The following is a 16,163-nucleotide window of genomic DNA, read 5'->3' as shown; positions in this document are numbered from 1 at the left end:
AGGAGATATCTGATGGTCTTCTAGACTGCTCATTCCTTAAGGGCAGATATCACAGATGGCTCAAATAAGGTGCAATTGATGTTTTGTTTGTTACTTGAAAGTCCTAGCTTGTCTCTGAAGCTAGAGTTTGAATCAGGGAAGTTATAAAGAACTGTTTGTTCACACATCAGAGTCTAGTCTTTGAAGGCTTTTGAAAGTTTCCCCAATGTCTGTGGGAAAGCACCCAACCAGCTGCACATGGATATGACCCCAGTATATTGTGTACAAACAAATGGGCTTCTCCTCTGACCGACTGGCCAGAGAAGGCAGGGGGCCTATTACGAGATATGGGTCAGGGAGATAACTCAGATTTGAGCCAGGTATAGCCTAGGGTTAGGAGTCTTTAAGGTAACTGTCACTGAGGGTTCTATTTTCAAGAGACTCCAGCCATATAGCAACAACTTGGCCCTTGGGTGGTAGAAGGTCAAGGGAGTATAAACAGAGTCGGGGTCCTGATCACTTTTCAGCTTCCCTTTGGCCTCTAGGCTCAGACTCCTCTAGTTCACAGCATACTGGTCCTATGGCTCCTCCAGAGCAGAAGTCAGCCTGGAGGGTCTCATAGGGAAATAGGCTCCTTTTCTGGGTCAGAATGATTTGAGAATGTAACCTCAATCTAGAAATACCTTCTTCTGATCTTCTATTCTTCGGTGGGCAGGGCAGGAGGAGACCATGTAGGGAGAATTCTGGAACTTTGGTTTCCTTTAAAACACAAGAATGTGTTTTGTTTTAATCCCAGGTGTGGTGTTACGGGGCTGCTTTGGACTGTCTGCAGCAGATGACTATGATTTGCCTCAGGCTCTATCAGAGGTGTGATTTTTGCCAGCTGCAGATAGTTCCTGCAACTGTGTGGCATTTGGGATCCAGGGAAATTTTCAGAGTATATAAATGCTTGGGCCCTGAGAGGCAGGGTCAGTGGTTGTTGGTCATTTGGTGGGGGGTATTAATTGTGGTTTGTTAGTAGCCATGCTCAAAGGGGAAAAAAATAAATTAGATTCAGGTCTCTCTACCTCTCTCTATCTCTCCCCCTATTCTTCTTTCTCTCCTAGCTAGTGATAAAGGTAAATCTGGGAGGGATAAAGGGTGGGGAAAAAAAGAACCCACAAAGTAGGAAAGCCCAGCCACAAGGCAGTAGTGACAAGAGGTGAAGGGTCTGCCTCTTCTGCCTCTCAGTCTGGCTCCCCAGACCCTGGCTTTCATTTTAAACTCATGCCATGAGCATGCCACCCTCCGGGCCACCATTTGGAAAAGCAGATCTCAGCCTGACACTCACTGCCTATAAATGGCGTAGAATTAGGCTAATCAGTGGCTCTTAATTTCCCAACAAATGCGGTGCTGTGCTAATTGCCAGGGTCCACACCGGCAGATCCCCAGTTGGCGGCATCAAATAAGAGAAGTGGTAATTTGGGGGCTGGAGTGGGGGAAGGCCTGCTTTGTTGGCTGAGCCAGTTAAAAACTATATTAGGCCACATGAGCCAAAGCAGAGCCAGCCAGAGCCTGGCCCTCTTGATCAGCCAGGGAACTGGGTGAGTAGCCCCCAGAGTGTGTGCTGGAGCTCACTCAGTCTCCTTGCAGATGTCCGACATTTCCTTGTCCACAAGTAGACTTGTTCTGTTCTTATTCATGGTGGAAGATTTCACCAGCAGAATGGCATGGTGCTGCCAGGGCCCATGAGGGATAAAGCATCCCAACCTTGGTCTTCTGTTACCATGGCAACATGGCATTTCCAGACTTTCCAGGCAACCTTATGGCATCTGCTGCTTTAAGCGATTCATGTGGAAAAGAGCCACTGCTCCTTCTCTACTCCAGAGAGAGCAAGCTATGAAGATAGGGCACCATTTCCTGGGGGCCAGGGTCTCAAAAGAAGTTGCTATTCAAGTCAGTCTATCTACTCCAGTCTGGGGGCAAGGGGAAAAGCTGCCAGGTCAGAAGAGACCTGGCCCAAGGAGATAAACTAGAGGACACAGAACAAAGGCTGGTGACTAGGGAGGTTGTGGAGTGTATACATGACACTGACAGTTTGCCTAAGTGGCAGGATAGACATTGGTGGAGGAGGCATGGCCAGTTCTGCCCCACTGAAACCTGCCACTTTAGTTCTGCCTGGCAAACTCTGACCTTATCTTCAATTGCATCCAGGTTATATTCTGATGCCTTCCCCTCCTGAACTGCTGGACACACATCATGCCTTCCTTTGAGTGGGCATTCCTCCTACTCTGTCTCCACTCACTGTTGTATGCCATCACTCCTGTGCTGGCCAGATTCCTTAAACCTCCACTCTTCCTCTGTGGGGATACAGAGGGGAAAAATGCTCATTCAAGGTCAGGCAGGAATTCAGAAGCCGTGAGACACAGGTTAAGAACTCAGGATCCAGGCAGACTGGGCCTTGATTATTTCCTGGCTTTACCACCAGCTTGGAGGTGAGCTAAAGCCTCAACTAAACCCCACTTTCTTCTCCAGGAGTGAAATGAGGATCCTGGACATCTTCAGGGTTCTTAGGGTAGTGAAATGGCAGAACAGAAGGGAGTCAGAACAGAAACTTAGTATGGAGAATCATTAAATGTTAGTTATTTTCCTAAAAAAATGAGATTCATTGATCTCCACGCTTTCTTTCTCCTCCTTTGCTCATATGAGGCACTGAAATAGCACTTTATATGGAGTTGTTATCAGGTGGATGTCTTTGCCTGGCTGGATGCCCTTGTGATGGAGAGAAGCCATCTACATTGGTGGCTGCACACACCTGTCTGGTGTTTGCAGCATCAACACTGCATGGTCTTTGCAGGGATGGAGCCCTGTGAGGCTGAGTCTGTCCTGAAGCTCAGCCCGCGCTCACCCTGCACAGTAAAGTGTGTGCCCAATAAAGTCTGGTCCCGTTGTCTGATGCTACATGGACATCTAGGACATCAACCATGGACCTCTGTGAAGGAACATGACTTCTTTCCTTCTTTCAGGAACAACAGGTAGTCATAGTCCCTAAAACCTAACTTTATGATCTGCAAAGGATTTCCGTTCATTCTCTTGAAGTGAATAGGCACTGAAATTGTCAGCAGTAAGAATGGCCTATTCAGTGGATAAAGTCTCTGCATATTTTATCACAGGGCACTTCTCGTCTGAACCCAAGCAATAGGGAGTCTAGAGATGGCCCTGTTTTCATCTTCTGATCACACCCCTGTTGGTCCTCCCCAGGAAGAAAGGCTTTGGCATATGTAGTTCTTTGCAAACAATCCCAGTGAGATACAGAACATGAGCTTAGCCTCAGAGCATCTTGTATTTGATCGTGATGCCATCACTTACAAGCTGGCAGCCATTCTCCTGGAGGTGCTCACGTGCTATTCTCCAGCTTCAGGTGTGTGCTGGGACTGATGGTGCCTGGAGGGTCTGCCAGTCTGAGTGATAAGTGAGAGGCATTTCTCCAGGAGCCATGTCCAAATCAACATGGCTGCATGTGCCATTGGGCTGAGGATGCAAGCCTGGGTATGGCAATAGCACACCGTTTTCAGGAGGCAGAGCCTGGCAGAGCTGGAGAGGCACTTGGGGCCACTGAGGCTGATTCTTTCTGTCTTCAAGGGCTGGAAAAGAGACCCCGAGAGGCACTGACTTACCCAGGCCCGTATACCAAGCAAATGTAAAGCAAGCCTTAGATCTGACAGCAGCCTTTGGGTTCATAGCACTACATTGCTGTGATGATGTTAGATATCTACATTCGTTGGAATTGATTTGAAAACATTAGGTAAAGGAAGAGGAAGGGTCTGGGGAGATGGCTCAGTGGGTAAGGCATTTGTCCTCAAGCCTAGGGACCTGAGTTCAATTCCAGAATCCACAGAAAAGTGGAGGAAAGAATCAGCTCCTGAAGTTGTTCTGTGATCTCCACACTTTGTTCTATGACCTTGTACACCATGGAAGTGCATGTGCGCGTACACACACACACACACACACACACTCGTGTATATATACTCTCTTAACTAATTTTGGGGGAAAGGGGAGTTTTTTCAGAGATGTGTGTCTCAGACAGTGTTGAAGCCCACACTCTGCCTCAACACTTTTTTGGGGGCTAAGTGTTCTGGTCAAGAGAGAGTGGGGCTCTTGGGGCAAGAGACGCAAAGAATGGAGACAAGACAGGGTGTGATTCAGTCTCTTCTATTTTCTCAAGTCTCCTCTATTGAAGGGAATTCTGAGGTATTTATATACACAAGCAGGAGAACACAGGTGAAAACACTTTACCACGTGCACCATACAGCTGAGGTCACTAAACAGCAAAACAAGCTATGTGGGATAAACAATATATTTATCAGAGTGTGCTTCAGCTGTTATAGGCTTTTGACAACCAAGTCTTTCATCAGGGTATATGGTTCCAGATGGCTGCAAAGTTGATCTAGCCGCTTTCTACTAAAGTCGGCTCCCAACAGGTCCCCCTTTTTAAATTTTTTTCAAAAGGGAAGGCTGGGAAAACTTACGGAAACCGTGCCTGTCCTAGGTTGGAACAAAGGACCCCAGCCTCACTTAAGATGGTGAGGCCTCCCTTATTTTAGGGGCAAGGGTCTCGATATGCTCTCTTACCCGTCATTGGCTATCCGGCTTAGTGCGTAAGTTAGGGGTTAATCCTGTCAGTCTTGATGACAGAGGTTTAAGAGTCCCCTGCTTCCAGCCTGTAATATTGGACCTGTATGGGTTTCATTTGTTATCTGTTGCCGTACCAAAGCCATCAGTTTGTTGAACAGCATGAACCCGAGAGACAAAAGACTTAATATCTAAACTGTTGATATAAAAGCAACACTCTTTAAGGCAACACACAACTTCCCCTGTTGGAGAAGTGGAAGGTCTAAGCCTTGTACCCACAAATTTATACCAATGAAATCCTTGAATTTTGCATCAGCTTAGTAACAATTATACAGATAAAGACAGCCTAATATTAACCACCTCAGTCCCCAAGTCCAGGGAATTGGGGTGCCAACTCTTCATTAACTTCTTCAAGCTGAACATGGGCGTTGAGATATTAGAAGAGGGATGAGGGGAAGGGTAAATTGATAAGCATCTGAAGTCTGTCTTAACTGCATCCAGCTGGAAGTCCAGGGCATCAGTGAACATGCAGGTGATAAGATTCATTCTCCAAAGCTGTGTATTCTGTAATATACAAATCTCAAAACAAGTTTTAGTATCAAGATAATTATTTTGATTCTCTGAAATCTAGTGTTCAGGAGGCCTACCTCTGTCATGTCTGATCCATATAATTCTGGAAGACATAACTACTACCTTAATGACCTCATCAGAAAACTCAAAGAAAACCCCTTTTTCCCAAATCAGCCTTTCCTTAAGCCAGTAACTAGAAAAACCTTTACATTGAGTTTTTATATAACTATATAACTCAAAATCACACCCATTTTGAAAGTTAAATCAATTAACATTATCATTCTGCTTAGCTCTCTGTCTAGAGCAGCCTTCTATTTATTCCTCTCGTCTTTAAAGCCCTTTTCATCTGTTTTTACTCACTTATTTCTTGCCCCATTTTCGTTACTATAACCTTTATCTATTTATCTGTTTGGCTCTCTTGACTCAGAGCAGCCTGCAATTTACTCCTTGCATCTTTAAAACTTTTTTCATCTGTTTCTGCTTATTTTTTTCTTGCCCCGTTTTTGTTACTATAACCTTTATCTGTTTGGCTCTCTTGACTCAAAGCAGCCTGCAATTTACTCCTTGCATCTTTAAAACCTTTTTCATCTGTTTCTGCTTACTTATTTCTTGCCCCGCTTTTGTTACTATGCAATCACCTTTGTTTCACTTCTGAATTCAGCCAGCTCCATCAGTCGACTGGTTCTCCAGCGCAGGGTGTCTTCCACTGTATCCCACTTACTGGAGCTCTAACGTTGAGACTCTGTCAGTTGGACTGGTTCTCCAGCGCAGGGTGTCTTCCACTGTATCCCACTTACTGGAGCTCTAACGTTGAGACTCTGTCAGTCCACTGGTTCTCCAGCGCAGGGTGTCTTCCACTGTATCCCGCTTACTGGAGTCCCTGTTCAGGCGCCACTAATGTTGAGGCCCACATTCTGCCTCAACACTTTGGTGCTAAGTGTTCTGGTCAAGAGAGAGAGTGGGGCTCTTGGGGCAAGAGACGCAAAGAATGGAGACAAGACAGGGTGTGATTCAGTCTCCCTTTTCTCAAGTCTCCTCTATTGAAGGGAATTCTGAGGTATTTATATACACAAACAGGAGAACACAGGTGAAAACACTTTACCACGTGCACCATACAGCTGAGGTCACTAAACAGCAAAACAAGCTATGTGGGATAAACAATATATTTATCAGAGTGTGCTTCAGCTGTTATAGGCTTTTGACAACCAAGTCTTTCATCAGGGTATATGGTTCCAGATGGCTGCAAAGTTGATCTAGCCGCTTTCTACTAAAGTCGGCTCCCAACAAGACAGTAAAACAGACTTTTTAAAAGATAAATTATAAAAGCAACATATGAACATTGAAGAAGACTCAGATAATAGAAAAGAATTTTATTGAGAAGTCAATAAGCTAGGCAGTACCCTCAGTCCCCAGAAGTAGTCTGGCAAACAGGTTTGTGTTTTGTAGACAAAGGATTGGGGTTATGGATCCTCAGACCCTCCAGGTTTGACTCTGAGTGTAGGGCCATCCAGAGAGACACATGGGGACTGTACCATGTGTCTGAGTGTCCCATAGATACTGTGACTAATCCTAGGAAGGATAACACCCCCTTGCATTGGCAGCCCCCTCCAGGTAACCACTGCTCCATGTGTTCCAGTTTGACTGTTGGATCATCGTTAAGGGAAGTCTTCAAAGAAATAAACCTATTCTCATTCACACACCTAGGAGCAATGGAGTTCCTCACCTCAGAAGGTTACCATCAGAAAGCAGGACACTCACTAAACATCAGTGTGTGACCAAGTGACTGGATGCTGACTCCTCTTCTAGAAAAGGTTCTGGGAAGCATCTGATCCCTTGGTTAGAGTCCATGGAGCTGGGGCAGTCAAGGCTGAGTGCCCCTTACCACCGCTCTATGCAGGGCAGCGCCATGGTATCAGTTTTATGCCCCAGGATACTGAAAAGAGTTCAGCTAATGTTTTTTCTACCACAATACCTATCAAATTCTGGAATGCACCAGAACCTCCCCCTTGGGAGCTGCTGTTTGGGCAGGGGTGGAGGGCATCTAGCCTCCTGTGAACAAGCAAGAAGCTTGTCAGGACATTGTCCGGGGATATAGTGACTTGCTTCCTGGAGCTGGAGAAACCCGAGTCAGCCCAGGTCATGCAGTCCTGTAGGAGACAGGTTCCCTTAGAATCTAATCTGCATGCCTCATCGCCTCATCTGCATCCCTCCCCCTCTGCACCACAACAGCAACTGGGCCAGCAAACAAATGACACAGCAGAGAATAACAAAACGGTTTCCATAGCGATGCTTAGTAGCTTGTGCTTGTCAGCAGGCCTCCCCACTAGTCTGAACCCTAGCTAGAGCAGTGTGAGATGTTACCTGCTCCATCCAGGGAAGGAAAAGGGCAGGGTGGTTTTGTCCTGTGACTGTACACTTGGGAGATTTTCCCCCAAGTTCTCTAATAGCTGGGAGCAAGATAGATCAGACCAAAGAAGGCCAGGAACTGGCTCCTGGGCATGAAGCAGGGCCATCCCAGCAGCAGTGAGGGGTGCCAGCTGAGCAGGTATCATGTGATGGACTCTGCTGGGTACTGTATGTATCTGTTTAGAAACAACAAAGACAAGTGAGAAATGACAGACCTGTGTACAGATGATGAAGCCAAGACCTAGGTGTACATGCCAGATGACAGCAATAGCAAATCCAAGCCTGGCTGGGCCCCATAGCTATGGAACAGCAACAACTGATGCCCAAATATCTGTTCCCACCCCTGAGTAAGGATTCAGACTAGGTTCTGGCCAGTGGCTCCTCCTCATGTGAGGAGGGAGAGGGACTACAGGCAGGTCAGTCTAAGAGCTGCAGTGAAGTAGCCCTGGACAGGCCTGCTGGAACAGCACGTCTACAGCTAGATGTGGAGCTGGTCTAGTCTGTGCTCTGATACCTCCATTCTCCTGTTAAGTACGGCAGTCTGGCATGCATGCACATGCAAGCTCAGGCACACACACACACACACACACGCACACACACACGCACACACGCACACACACGCACACACACGCACACAAGCACAAGCACAAGCACACACTCCTTGGTGAGGATTGCTGTTATTGCCTGCACAGCTCTTCAATTTGGCTTCCTCTCAGGAGACTGAGCCACTCTAGGGGCCTTTGACATTCAGGAACTGTTCATGCCACAAAGAAATATTTAGTGAGCATCTTTTTCAATTGTATATGGTTTTTGTTTTTTTGTTTTTTGTTTTTTTTTTAGTTTTGTGATAATAGATTTTTTGAATAAAATCTAGTTTTTTGTTCCCTTGGAGCTTTGTATTCTAGCAGAGATAAAAAAGGTTCTGGTGGCTGTCGCATGTACAAAGAAGGCCTAGAGCTCCCAGGAATTAAACAACATCCCCCCCAAGAGACCCTGGCAGCAGCATCCATGCATTTCCTTCTCAAATATCACACTTTCTGGGCACGACACTTCTCCCATGACACTGTTCCAGGAGAGGGTTGCTGGGCTGCCTCCAGGTCAGCAGCCTGTGTCAGCAGCCTGGCTACTCACCTGGAGGAACACATTCACTTTGTTCGTGAAAAAGCAAAGCCAGAAACTGACTTAGAGAGGTTCAGGACCTGTGTGAACAGGGCTGGCTTCCGACTGCCCTGCATCCTGCCTCCTACTGTTCTCGCAGGGTTCTCAGGTTTATCTCCCTCAGGCTCTCCACAGGACTCTCTCTGTAGAATGTGTTCATTCATGTGTATCTGGCAAGAACCCTCTATTAATTGTTTGCTTGCTTGCTTGTTTGTTTTTGAGGCTAGGTCTCTCTAGTATCCCTGGCTGTATTGGAATTCAACTATACCAGGCTGGCCTCAAACTCACAGAGACCCACCTGCTTCTGCCTCCCAAGTACTGGGATTAAAGATATGTGCCACCAAGATTTGGCACCTCCATGTAGACTGCCCCAAACAGTTCCTCATCTTCTCCCCAAAACTGTTCTTCTCCCAGGCTCCCTCGGCTCCACAGACAGTGTTACTGTAAGAGAGTATATGAATCCTGGGGGAAGACTCCACACTTTGAGGAGCAATGTTGTATCAGGGCTGGTCCTTAGAGGCAACTGAGGCATTGCCCTATATTGTATCTGCATCTGTATTTTGAACTTGATAACACTGAGTACTAAGTAAGATATGTACTGTATAGAGGGTACTCAGGACTTCTGATTTAAGGATCCAGGTGCCATCATAACATCACTAGTGTGCTAGGGAACCCAGGAGAACCTAACATAGTCCATGTTAAATAGTATCCTGTGTATTAGGTGGGCAGCAGTTGGCACACTAGGACTGTGTGGCCTACTTTTATATAATGGCATGCCATTTTTTCTTCCTTTTTTTTTTCTTTTTTTTTTTTTTTTTTTTTTTTTTGAGGAAATAAAAGTTTAGATGTATTTATTTTATTTGTATGTATTTGAATACATGTATGGACCATGTGGATGCCTGGTGCCCACAGAGATCAGAAGACAATATTAGATCAGATAACTGCAACTGGAGTTACACATGGTTGTGAGCCACCATGTGAGTGCTGGGAGCCAAACCCAGGTCCTCTGCAAAACAAGTGCTCTTAACTGTGGAGCCCTCTCTCCCGTCCACAAGCCACTCTCAAATGACCTTCAATGGATGACTAAAAAGAGAACCGCTGAGACTGGGGGATGGCTCCGTGGACAAAGTACTTGCTGCACAAGCAGGAAGACCTTTGTGCCCACGGAAAACAACAGGCATGGTAGCATACACCTGTGTCCCCACGCTGGGAGATAACAAGATCATCCCTGTTTGCTTGCTGTCCAACCCCTCTAGCCAATCAATAAGCTCCAAGTTCAGTGACTCTATCCCAAAAACTAAGGTGGAAAAAAAATGAAGAGACCCAACCTTGATCTCTGACCATATGCACGTGCATGCGCCCATATGGCACACACAAAGAGAAGGAGAAAGGGTGGAGCAGCACACTGGTGGGGCCCTCAAACCTAAAGTACTTCTGTAGGAACAAGTCCAGTGAAGCTTAGCGTACAGCGTGTGGCGTTTAGCAGTGTTTGAAGCCCTTTCCACATTCTAGAGGCTCAGCCTTATCTTGGAAGATGAACATCATCCATGAAATGAGGCTGCCGCACTGGGCTGGAACAGCCTAAGCAGATAGCACACACAGCTCGAGTAAGTTCTCCTCAGAGTATCGGGGAAGAGATGCCTTTGCCAGTATACCCAGCAGGCATGAGCGTCCTGGCTCTGGGCCTCATCTACTCAGCCCTGAGTGTGGCTTCCTCAGAGTAGTTCCCTTTAGCAGGAGAAGGAGAGCATGCCAGCTGCCCGTAGTGCTTCGTCCTGTGGTGAGGTCAGCTCTGTCTTTCTCCCTCCCCTCCCCCCACCTTCCTGCTTCTCACCCCTGCCCCTGCTGACAGTCAGCTGTGCTTCTCACCAGGGCCAGGCACTCGGCCCATGCAAGGTGCCAAACTGGGCCCTAAGGTCCTGGGCTCTTCCCCTCTCCTCCCTGCTCCTGATTAGCCTGGTGAAGTTCCTGCCCAACCAAGGAAGGGGAGGGGTGTCATTCTCTCTGTGTGTGTTTCTGCCTCTTTCCAGCCAACCTGAAGATGTGTGTTTCCCCATACATGAGCCCCTGACCAGTACCACTTCCCTCCCAAGGAGGTGGAGCCCTCTCTTGAAACAGTACACACTAAAACAGTGAGACACCATTTTGTGTTCAAATTGAAAAAGATTTTTAAAACCCATGATGCTAATAAACACTGGTGATGTGGGAGAGGGGCAGAGATGCCCACAGATCACCAGAGTCATGTGGGAAATCCTTACACAGTCCTCGGGAGTCTCCAAGATGGCTGTACCCACTGGCCAGGAATCACCGTCCTACAAATCTAATTTGAGAAGGTAATTAGAGGGAGCGTCAAAGATTCATGCGCAGAGATGTTCATGCAATGCTGTAGGAAAATGGAAAATCAGAGACAACCTGAGCATCTGATAATGGCCTTCAGGTTAAGTAAATTGTGTAATCCTCAAAATGTGCTGTTAGGCAGCCACTATAAAGAAATTGCTTAGCCAAAGTCTCCATAAATAAAATGAGGGGACACATCCCAGACTTCTGGAAGAAGACACTTGCAGTACATAGAACTAAGATGTCAATAAGAAAAAGACAAAGACCAACAAGGCCAAGAATGTGAACATGTGGTCCATAGAACCCAAGATGGCATAGACTCAAAAAGGGAGTCCTTTCCCGAAATGAATGTAGTCAGCAGAGTGTCGTTAGTCTACAGGGAAAGACACAGAGGAACACATCTGTAAGATGTTCAGAGCAGTACTGTTTACAACAGCAGCCATATTGGTAATGTTGTATAATATCATATTGCATATTGATATATATCGTTCAGCGGCAACAATGTTGACCAAGAACTGGTCATCCCAAGGATGTGGCCAAAGGGAACATGGCTTTGCATAAGGAGGGGCTATTGATAAGCTTGGTCTTTAAAGTATTGGCTCGGATAGATTTCTATAAGTGTAAAGAACAGGTCATATAAAAGGTATGTATCAGTGATGTGCCTTTATATGTCTTTAAGACTGAGTATACATAGTGTTCATGGACATGCACACATGTACAGATACATGTACATATAAACATACAAGCATGAAAGTGATGGACACCATCTTCAAAACAGTGGTTACTGCTGCAGGGTGGAGCATAGAGGGAAGTCAGGCTTAAACAGAAGTTTCTGTTGTTGTTTTAAGGAAAGGATTGAAATCTAGAAAATGATAACAAATGTTCTGAACTTAGGTTAGCATATCATACATTGTTTTCCATGCTTTTTTTTTTTTTTTTTTTTGCATACTAAGGCATTGCAAACTTTCCAGTAGTTTTCCTAAGCAGGGAAGCTGGAACCAAGTGTCTCTCTATAGCCTAAGCCAGTTTGGAACTCAGCTTCCTAGTAGCTGGGATTATAGGTGTTTAACTATGAGAATGTGTTATCGCTGTAGTAAGAAGCCCATGACCTGGGCCAGGGTAGTGGCAGCTGAGATGGAGGGACATGGGAGACATTGGAGTTGTTCTTGGTGGTGGAGTTAGCAGGGCTCGGTGAATGGTAAGCCTGAGGCAAGTGAAGAGCCAAAGAGGAAATCCAAGAATGGAGCCTGAACAGCTGGGGGGTGTGGCAGAATGAGGTACAGTGACTTGAGGGGGGCAGGTGAGGTGGGCCATGAACATACCCTGTTAGTGGCCACAAGCTCTGCTTTCTTCCTATGTGTACCGGGCCTTATAGTGATGTCTGTGCCCTCTCTTCTGCAGGGGACAAGTGCTGCTCCTGGGGCTGGAACGAACATGGCATGTGTGGGGATGGCACTGAGTCCAATGTCTGGACCCCAACTCCAGTGCAGGCTCTGCCGTCACCATCAAGACTCCTCCTCGTGGGCTGTGGGGCTGGCCACTCCTTGGCCTTATGTCAGATGCCGGCACACCCTGCGCCATGCCAGGATCTCAAGGTCACCTGCCCACTCCCAGATGCTACAGAGAACACTGAATCCCAGGGTGCCACGGACAGAAACAAACTGGAAGGAGAGATGATCAGTGACTTCAACCCAAAGCAATTCTGACAGGATGAGAAATGGTGGGGGCAGGGACCGAGAGAGAGACTGTTCAATAAAGTGGCTTATCCCAACAGAAGATTCCCTGGAGAATCCTTCTGACAGAGTATGAGGTCAATAATCTTCCTGTCAGCTCGAGGGGGGATCAGGAAGCCCTGAAGGCTGGGCAGAACTGCAGGTCAGAAAGAGGAGCTGCTTGCCCAGTGCTCAGAGAGGCCCAAGCCACGGAGAGGCATCTTTTCTACTCAGCAGATGCGAATGAGGGGCTCCTCACTAAAGGACATGCAAAGTAAAAACATCAGAAGGAGGCTCCAGCCCTACATGATGTCCACCCCATGGCTGTGTTGAGGTCAGAGGGTGGAGGGTTCTAGGCCACATTCTGAGCAACGCACATCTCCCCTTTGACTTAGGGGTTTCTGTCCAGAGCCCATAGCTTTGCCTGTCTGAGGGTACAGAGGCACCCTGCCTGGAGACTCAGGAGAGGCCCCCATTGTCTTCATGACCAGGGCCCGAGCAAAGGCTTTGGGTTGAGTGGGAAGAATGGAATGAGTAAGTGGAGGGAACGCAGGGCTTCTGGGGAGACCCAGTAGAGAAGACCCCAAGTGCAGACAAAGCTGTCTGGAACCAGGAGACTCTCAGAAAATGTGTAAGTGTTCCTCCAACTAGGCAGGATTCTGGGCCACTGTAGCAGGGGAACTGTATCATCTCAGGGCTCTGATGTCTAGGTTCCAGTAGCTTCTGGTGGTTACAGAATCCTCGGACATTAAAGCTGAGGACTTCCTGTCATCATAAAGCCTAGAGGCCTCCAAACTATACTCCTCCGAGGCTGGCATGGTGGCATGTGCCTTAAATAGCAGCACATAGGTGGCAGAGCTAGGTGGATCTCTGTGAGTTTAAGGCCAGCCTGATTTACATAGCAGGTTCTAGGACAGTTGGGCTCACATAGTAAGACACTGTCTCAAATAACAACAACAACGATAATAATAAAACCCAAACCAACATCCTACATTCTTCAGAGCTTCAGACATCTCCTTGCAGATGGCCAGAAGCTTGCCCATCTCCTGGTTATGTTGGGCAGTGTTGGTTTTGTCTTTGCATTACGTGATGTGCTCTGCATGCGACTATATTTGATAAGTGGTTCATTAAGAAAGTGTAGAAACTGCTTGATCTCATCAACTACTCTTGTTGCTTATCAGGAGAAAATGGAGGCTGAAAAGGGTGGGGACGCACCTCATTCCTGGTCCAGGGCAACCCAGTCAGAGCCCTGAACCAGACAGCAGTGGGATAGGAAGTAGCTGAGTGAATAGGAGTGGGTTCAGCTCAGAAGGTTTTGGAGGAAGTCCGTTCCAAAGCCCACAGGCCTGAGCCTAGACACCACCTGCAGCCACAGTCTGACCCTGCAGCCCCAGTCTGACCCTGCAGCCCCAGGCATGGAGTCTTGCTCCTAGCACTGGGCCCAAGAACTATGTCCTGTTCTGTACAACCCCCACAACCAGACCCAGAAACCATTGGCAACATTTGTGTTCTGATCTTCTCTTGCTAGCATGGCCAAGCCCACAGAGATAGAGCAGTTACTCAGTATGGCTTACCGGAACAAGCTCAAGGTTACTGTTCTTTAGGCTAAGAGGTTGGCAGCAACCAGGCCTGAAAGCATTTTCATGTGACCCATTCTGCCTAGACAGTTTCCAGTCAGTAGGAGCCAACACCATCTTGCCCAGAGGCAAGCTACCTCCTGTCTCTTTCAGTACGGCCTGGAAAATTCCACACCTTGAGTTTCCCATTCAGCTGTGTGCCTTGGAGCCCAGTGCCTTGTTCATAGGAGAAAGACACCTGAACAGGATCAGCACATGGGCCCTAACTAAGTTCTTCCATCTAGAGTCTCAGACCTTTACAGATCCTACTGGAAGCAGGCACATGCAGGAAGGAGTGGTTCCCTGCCTACCACCTTACCTCAGCCATCCCCATTCTGCCTTTCCTGATGACAGTATGGACAGAAGGCATTTCTCCTTACTCTGCTGCCTGACTCTGATGGGTAAAAACACCAGAGACAAGGAAGGATAGTTGATAAGTCTTTTTTTTCCCTTCAGCCTTTGGTAGCTGTTTGTCTTTCAAAGATGTTTACGTCCCTTCTCCTGGCAGTCCATGAAGGAGCCAGCACCTAGTCAACTCTAGAACTAAGCAGAAAGTAAACTAATCATCTTCTCAGTGTCCCCAGGGGTCACTGGAGTGGGAAATTGTCTGAGTGAGCTCTGAGGCCCTATCCTTATCCACTTTATTCTGTTTACAGGTTGGAGAACCAGTCTACAGGTCTTGTGGACGCTTGACACTGTCATTTCACTCACCTGCTTAATTAAGCTCATTAGGGTCACAGGAGCTAACCTGATAAAAAGAGCTCATTTTTTTAAAAATGCATTTTCAATGTAATTTTGCCTTCATTCCCCACCCTTGTCTCTCATGAGAAGGAAGAAATACCCCCACTGTGTGCTTCCAGGTGTTTGGCGGGCCCTGGAGTGAGTGTTGAGGACTCAGCATGCAGCAGCTGTTGCCTTCTTCCCACACCCACCCTCCCCTTCTGATCACGGGTACCTGTCTTCCACCCTTGATTATGATAGCCTGAAGTTCACTAGAATAACCTGGGATGCTGTGCTGGTTTTATGCCAACCCAACACAAGCTAAAGTCACCTGAGAGAAGGGAACCACAGTTGAGAAAATGCCTCCATAGACTGGGCTGCAGGCAAGCCTATGGGCATATTTCTTAATCCCTGATTGATGAAGGAGGCCTGGTCCATGGTGGGGGGTGGGGGGGAAGGGTGCCATCCCTGGGATAGTGGTTCTGGGTTCTATAAGAAAACAAGCTGAGCAAGCCATGAAGAGCAAGCCAGTAAGCAACACCCCCTCCATTGCCTCTGCATCAGCTCCTGCCTCCAACTTCCTGCTCTGTGTGAGCTCCTGACCTGACTTCCTCCAATGATGAACAGTGCTATGAAAGTGTAAGCTGAATAAACCCTTTCCTCCCCAACTTGCTTTTGATCGTGGTGTTTCATTGCAGCACTAGAAACCCTGACTAAGACGGGTAACGTGGTGCCTAGGGAGTGAATCCAGGCCTGTAACTCACTGTAAGTCCTTTTTGCCATGCCCAGGCATTGTCTACTCTGGGGGAGGTGACTTAGTGGTCATTTACAGTTAGGCATGGGAGATAGTGGGGATGAGTTGGAAGTGGGTGCTAAGTATGACTGCCACAGCTTCAGAGCTGCTTCCTGATCGGAGCACAGAGGTGGATCAGAGTAGAGGACAGATGGGGAGGCTGGTGGCCTTCTGGAAAACTGGCCGAGGAGATGTAAGCTTCACCCGTAGGGCAGCAAGAGTGGGCTTGGCCAGCTTTGAATCAAGAGAGATCTGGAACAG

The 16,163-nt window shown here is 47.3% G+C and overlaps 1 protein-coding gene across 6 annotated transcripts in view; it reads left to right on the top strand.

Annotated features, from left to right (window-relative positions):
• Positions 1 to 15,777, top strand: part of Sergef (secretion regulating guanine nucleotide exchange factor) — a 199,607-nt gene extending 183,830 nt beyond the window's left edge. For 5 of the 6 annotated variants that reach the window (XM_076934607.1, XM_076934604.1, XM_076934610.1 and 2 more), the window contains one exon: positions 12,463 to 15,777. In XM_076934607.1, the coding sequence (XP_076790722.1) occupies positions 12,463 to 12,767 (305 nt within the window). In that variant the 3' untranslated portion in view covers positions 12,768 to 15,777. The remainder of the gene's footprint in view (positions 1 to 12,462) is intronic. The other variant, XR_013110562.1, reaches the window with a different exon arrangement.
• The last annotated feature ends 386 nt before the right edge of the window (positions 15,778 to 16,163 follow it).

Source organism: Arvicanthis niloticus, chromosome 1, assembly GCF_011762505.2.
Source record: "Arvicanthis niloticus isolate mArvNil1 chromosome 1, mArvNil1.pat.X, whole genome shotgun sequence".
Taxonomy (NCBI): Eukaryota; Metazoa; Chordata; class Mammalia; order Rodentia; family Muridae; genus Arvicanthis; species Arvicanthis niloticus.
The sequence above is the reverse complement of the archived record's forward strand: the minus strand, read 5'-3'. Positions and strand labels throughout refer to the sequence as shown.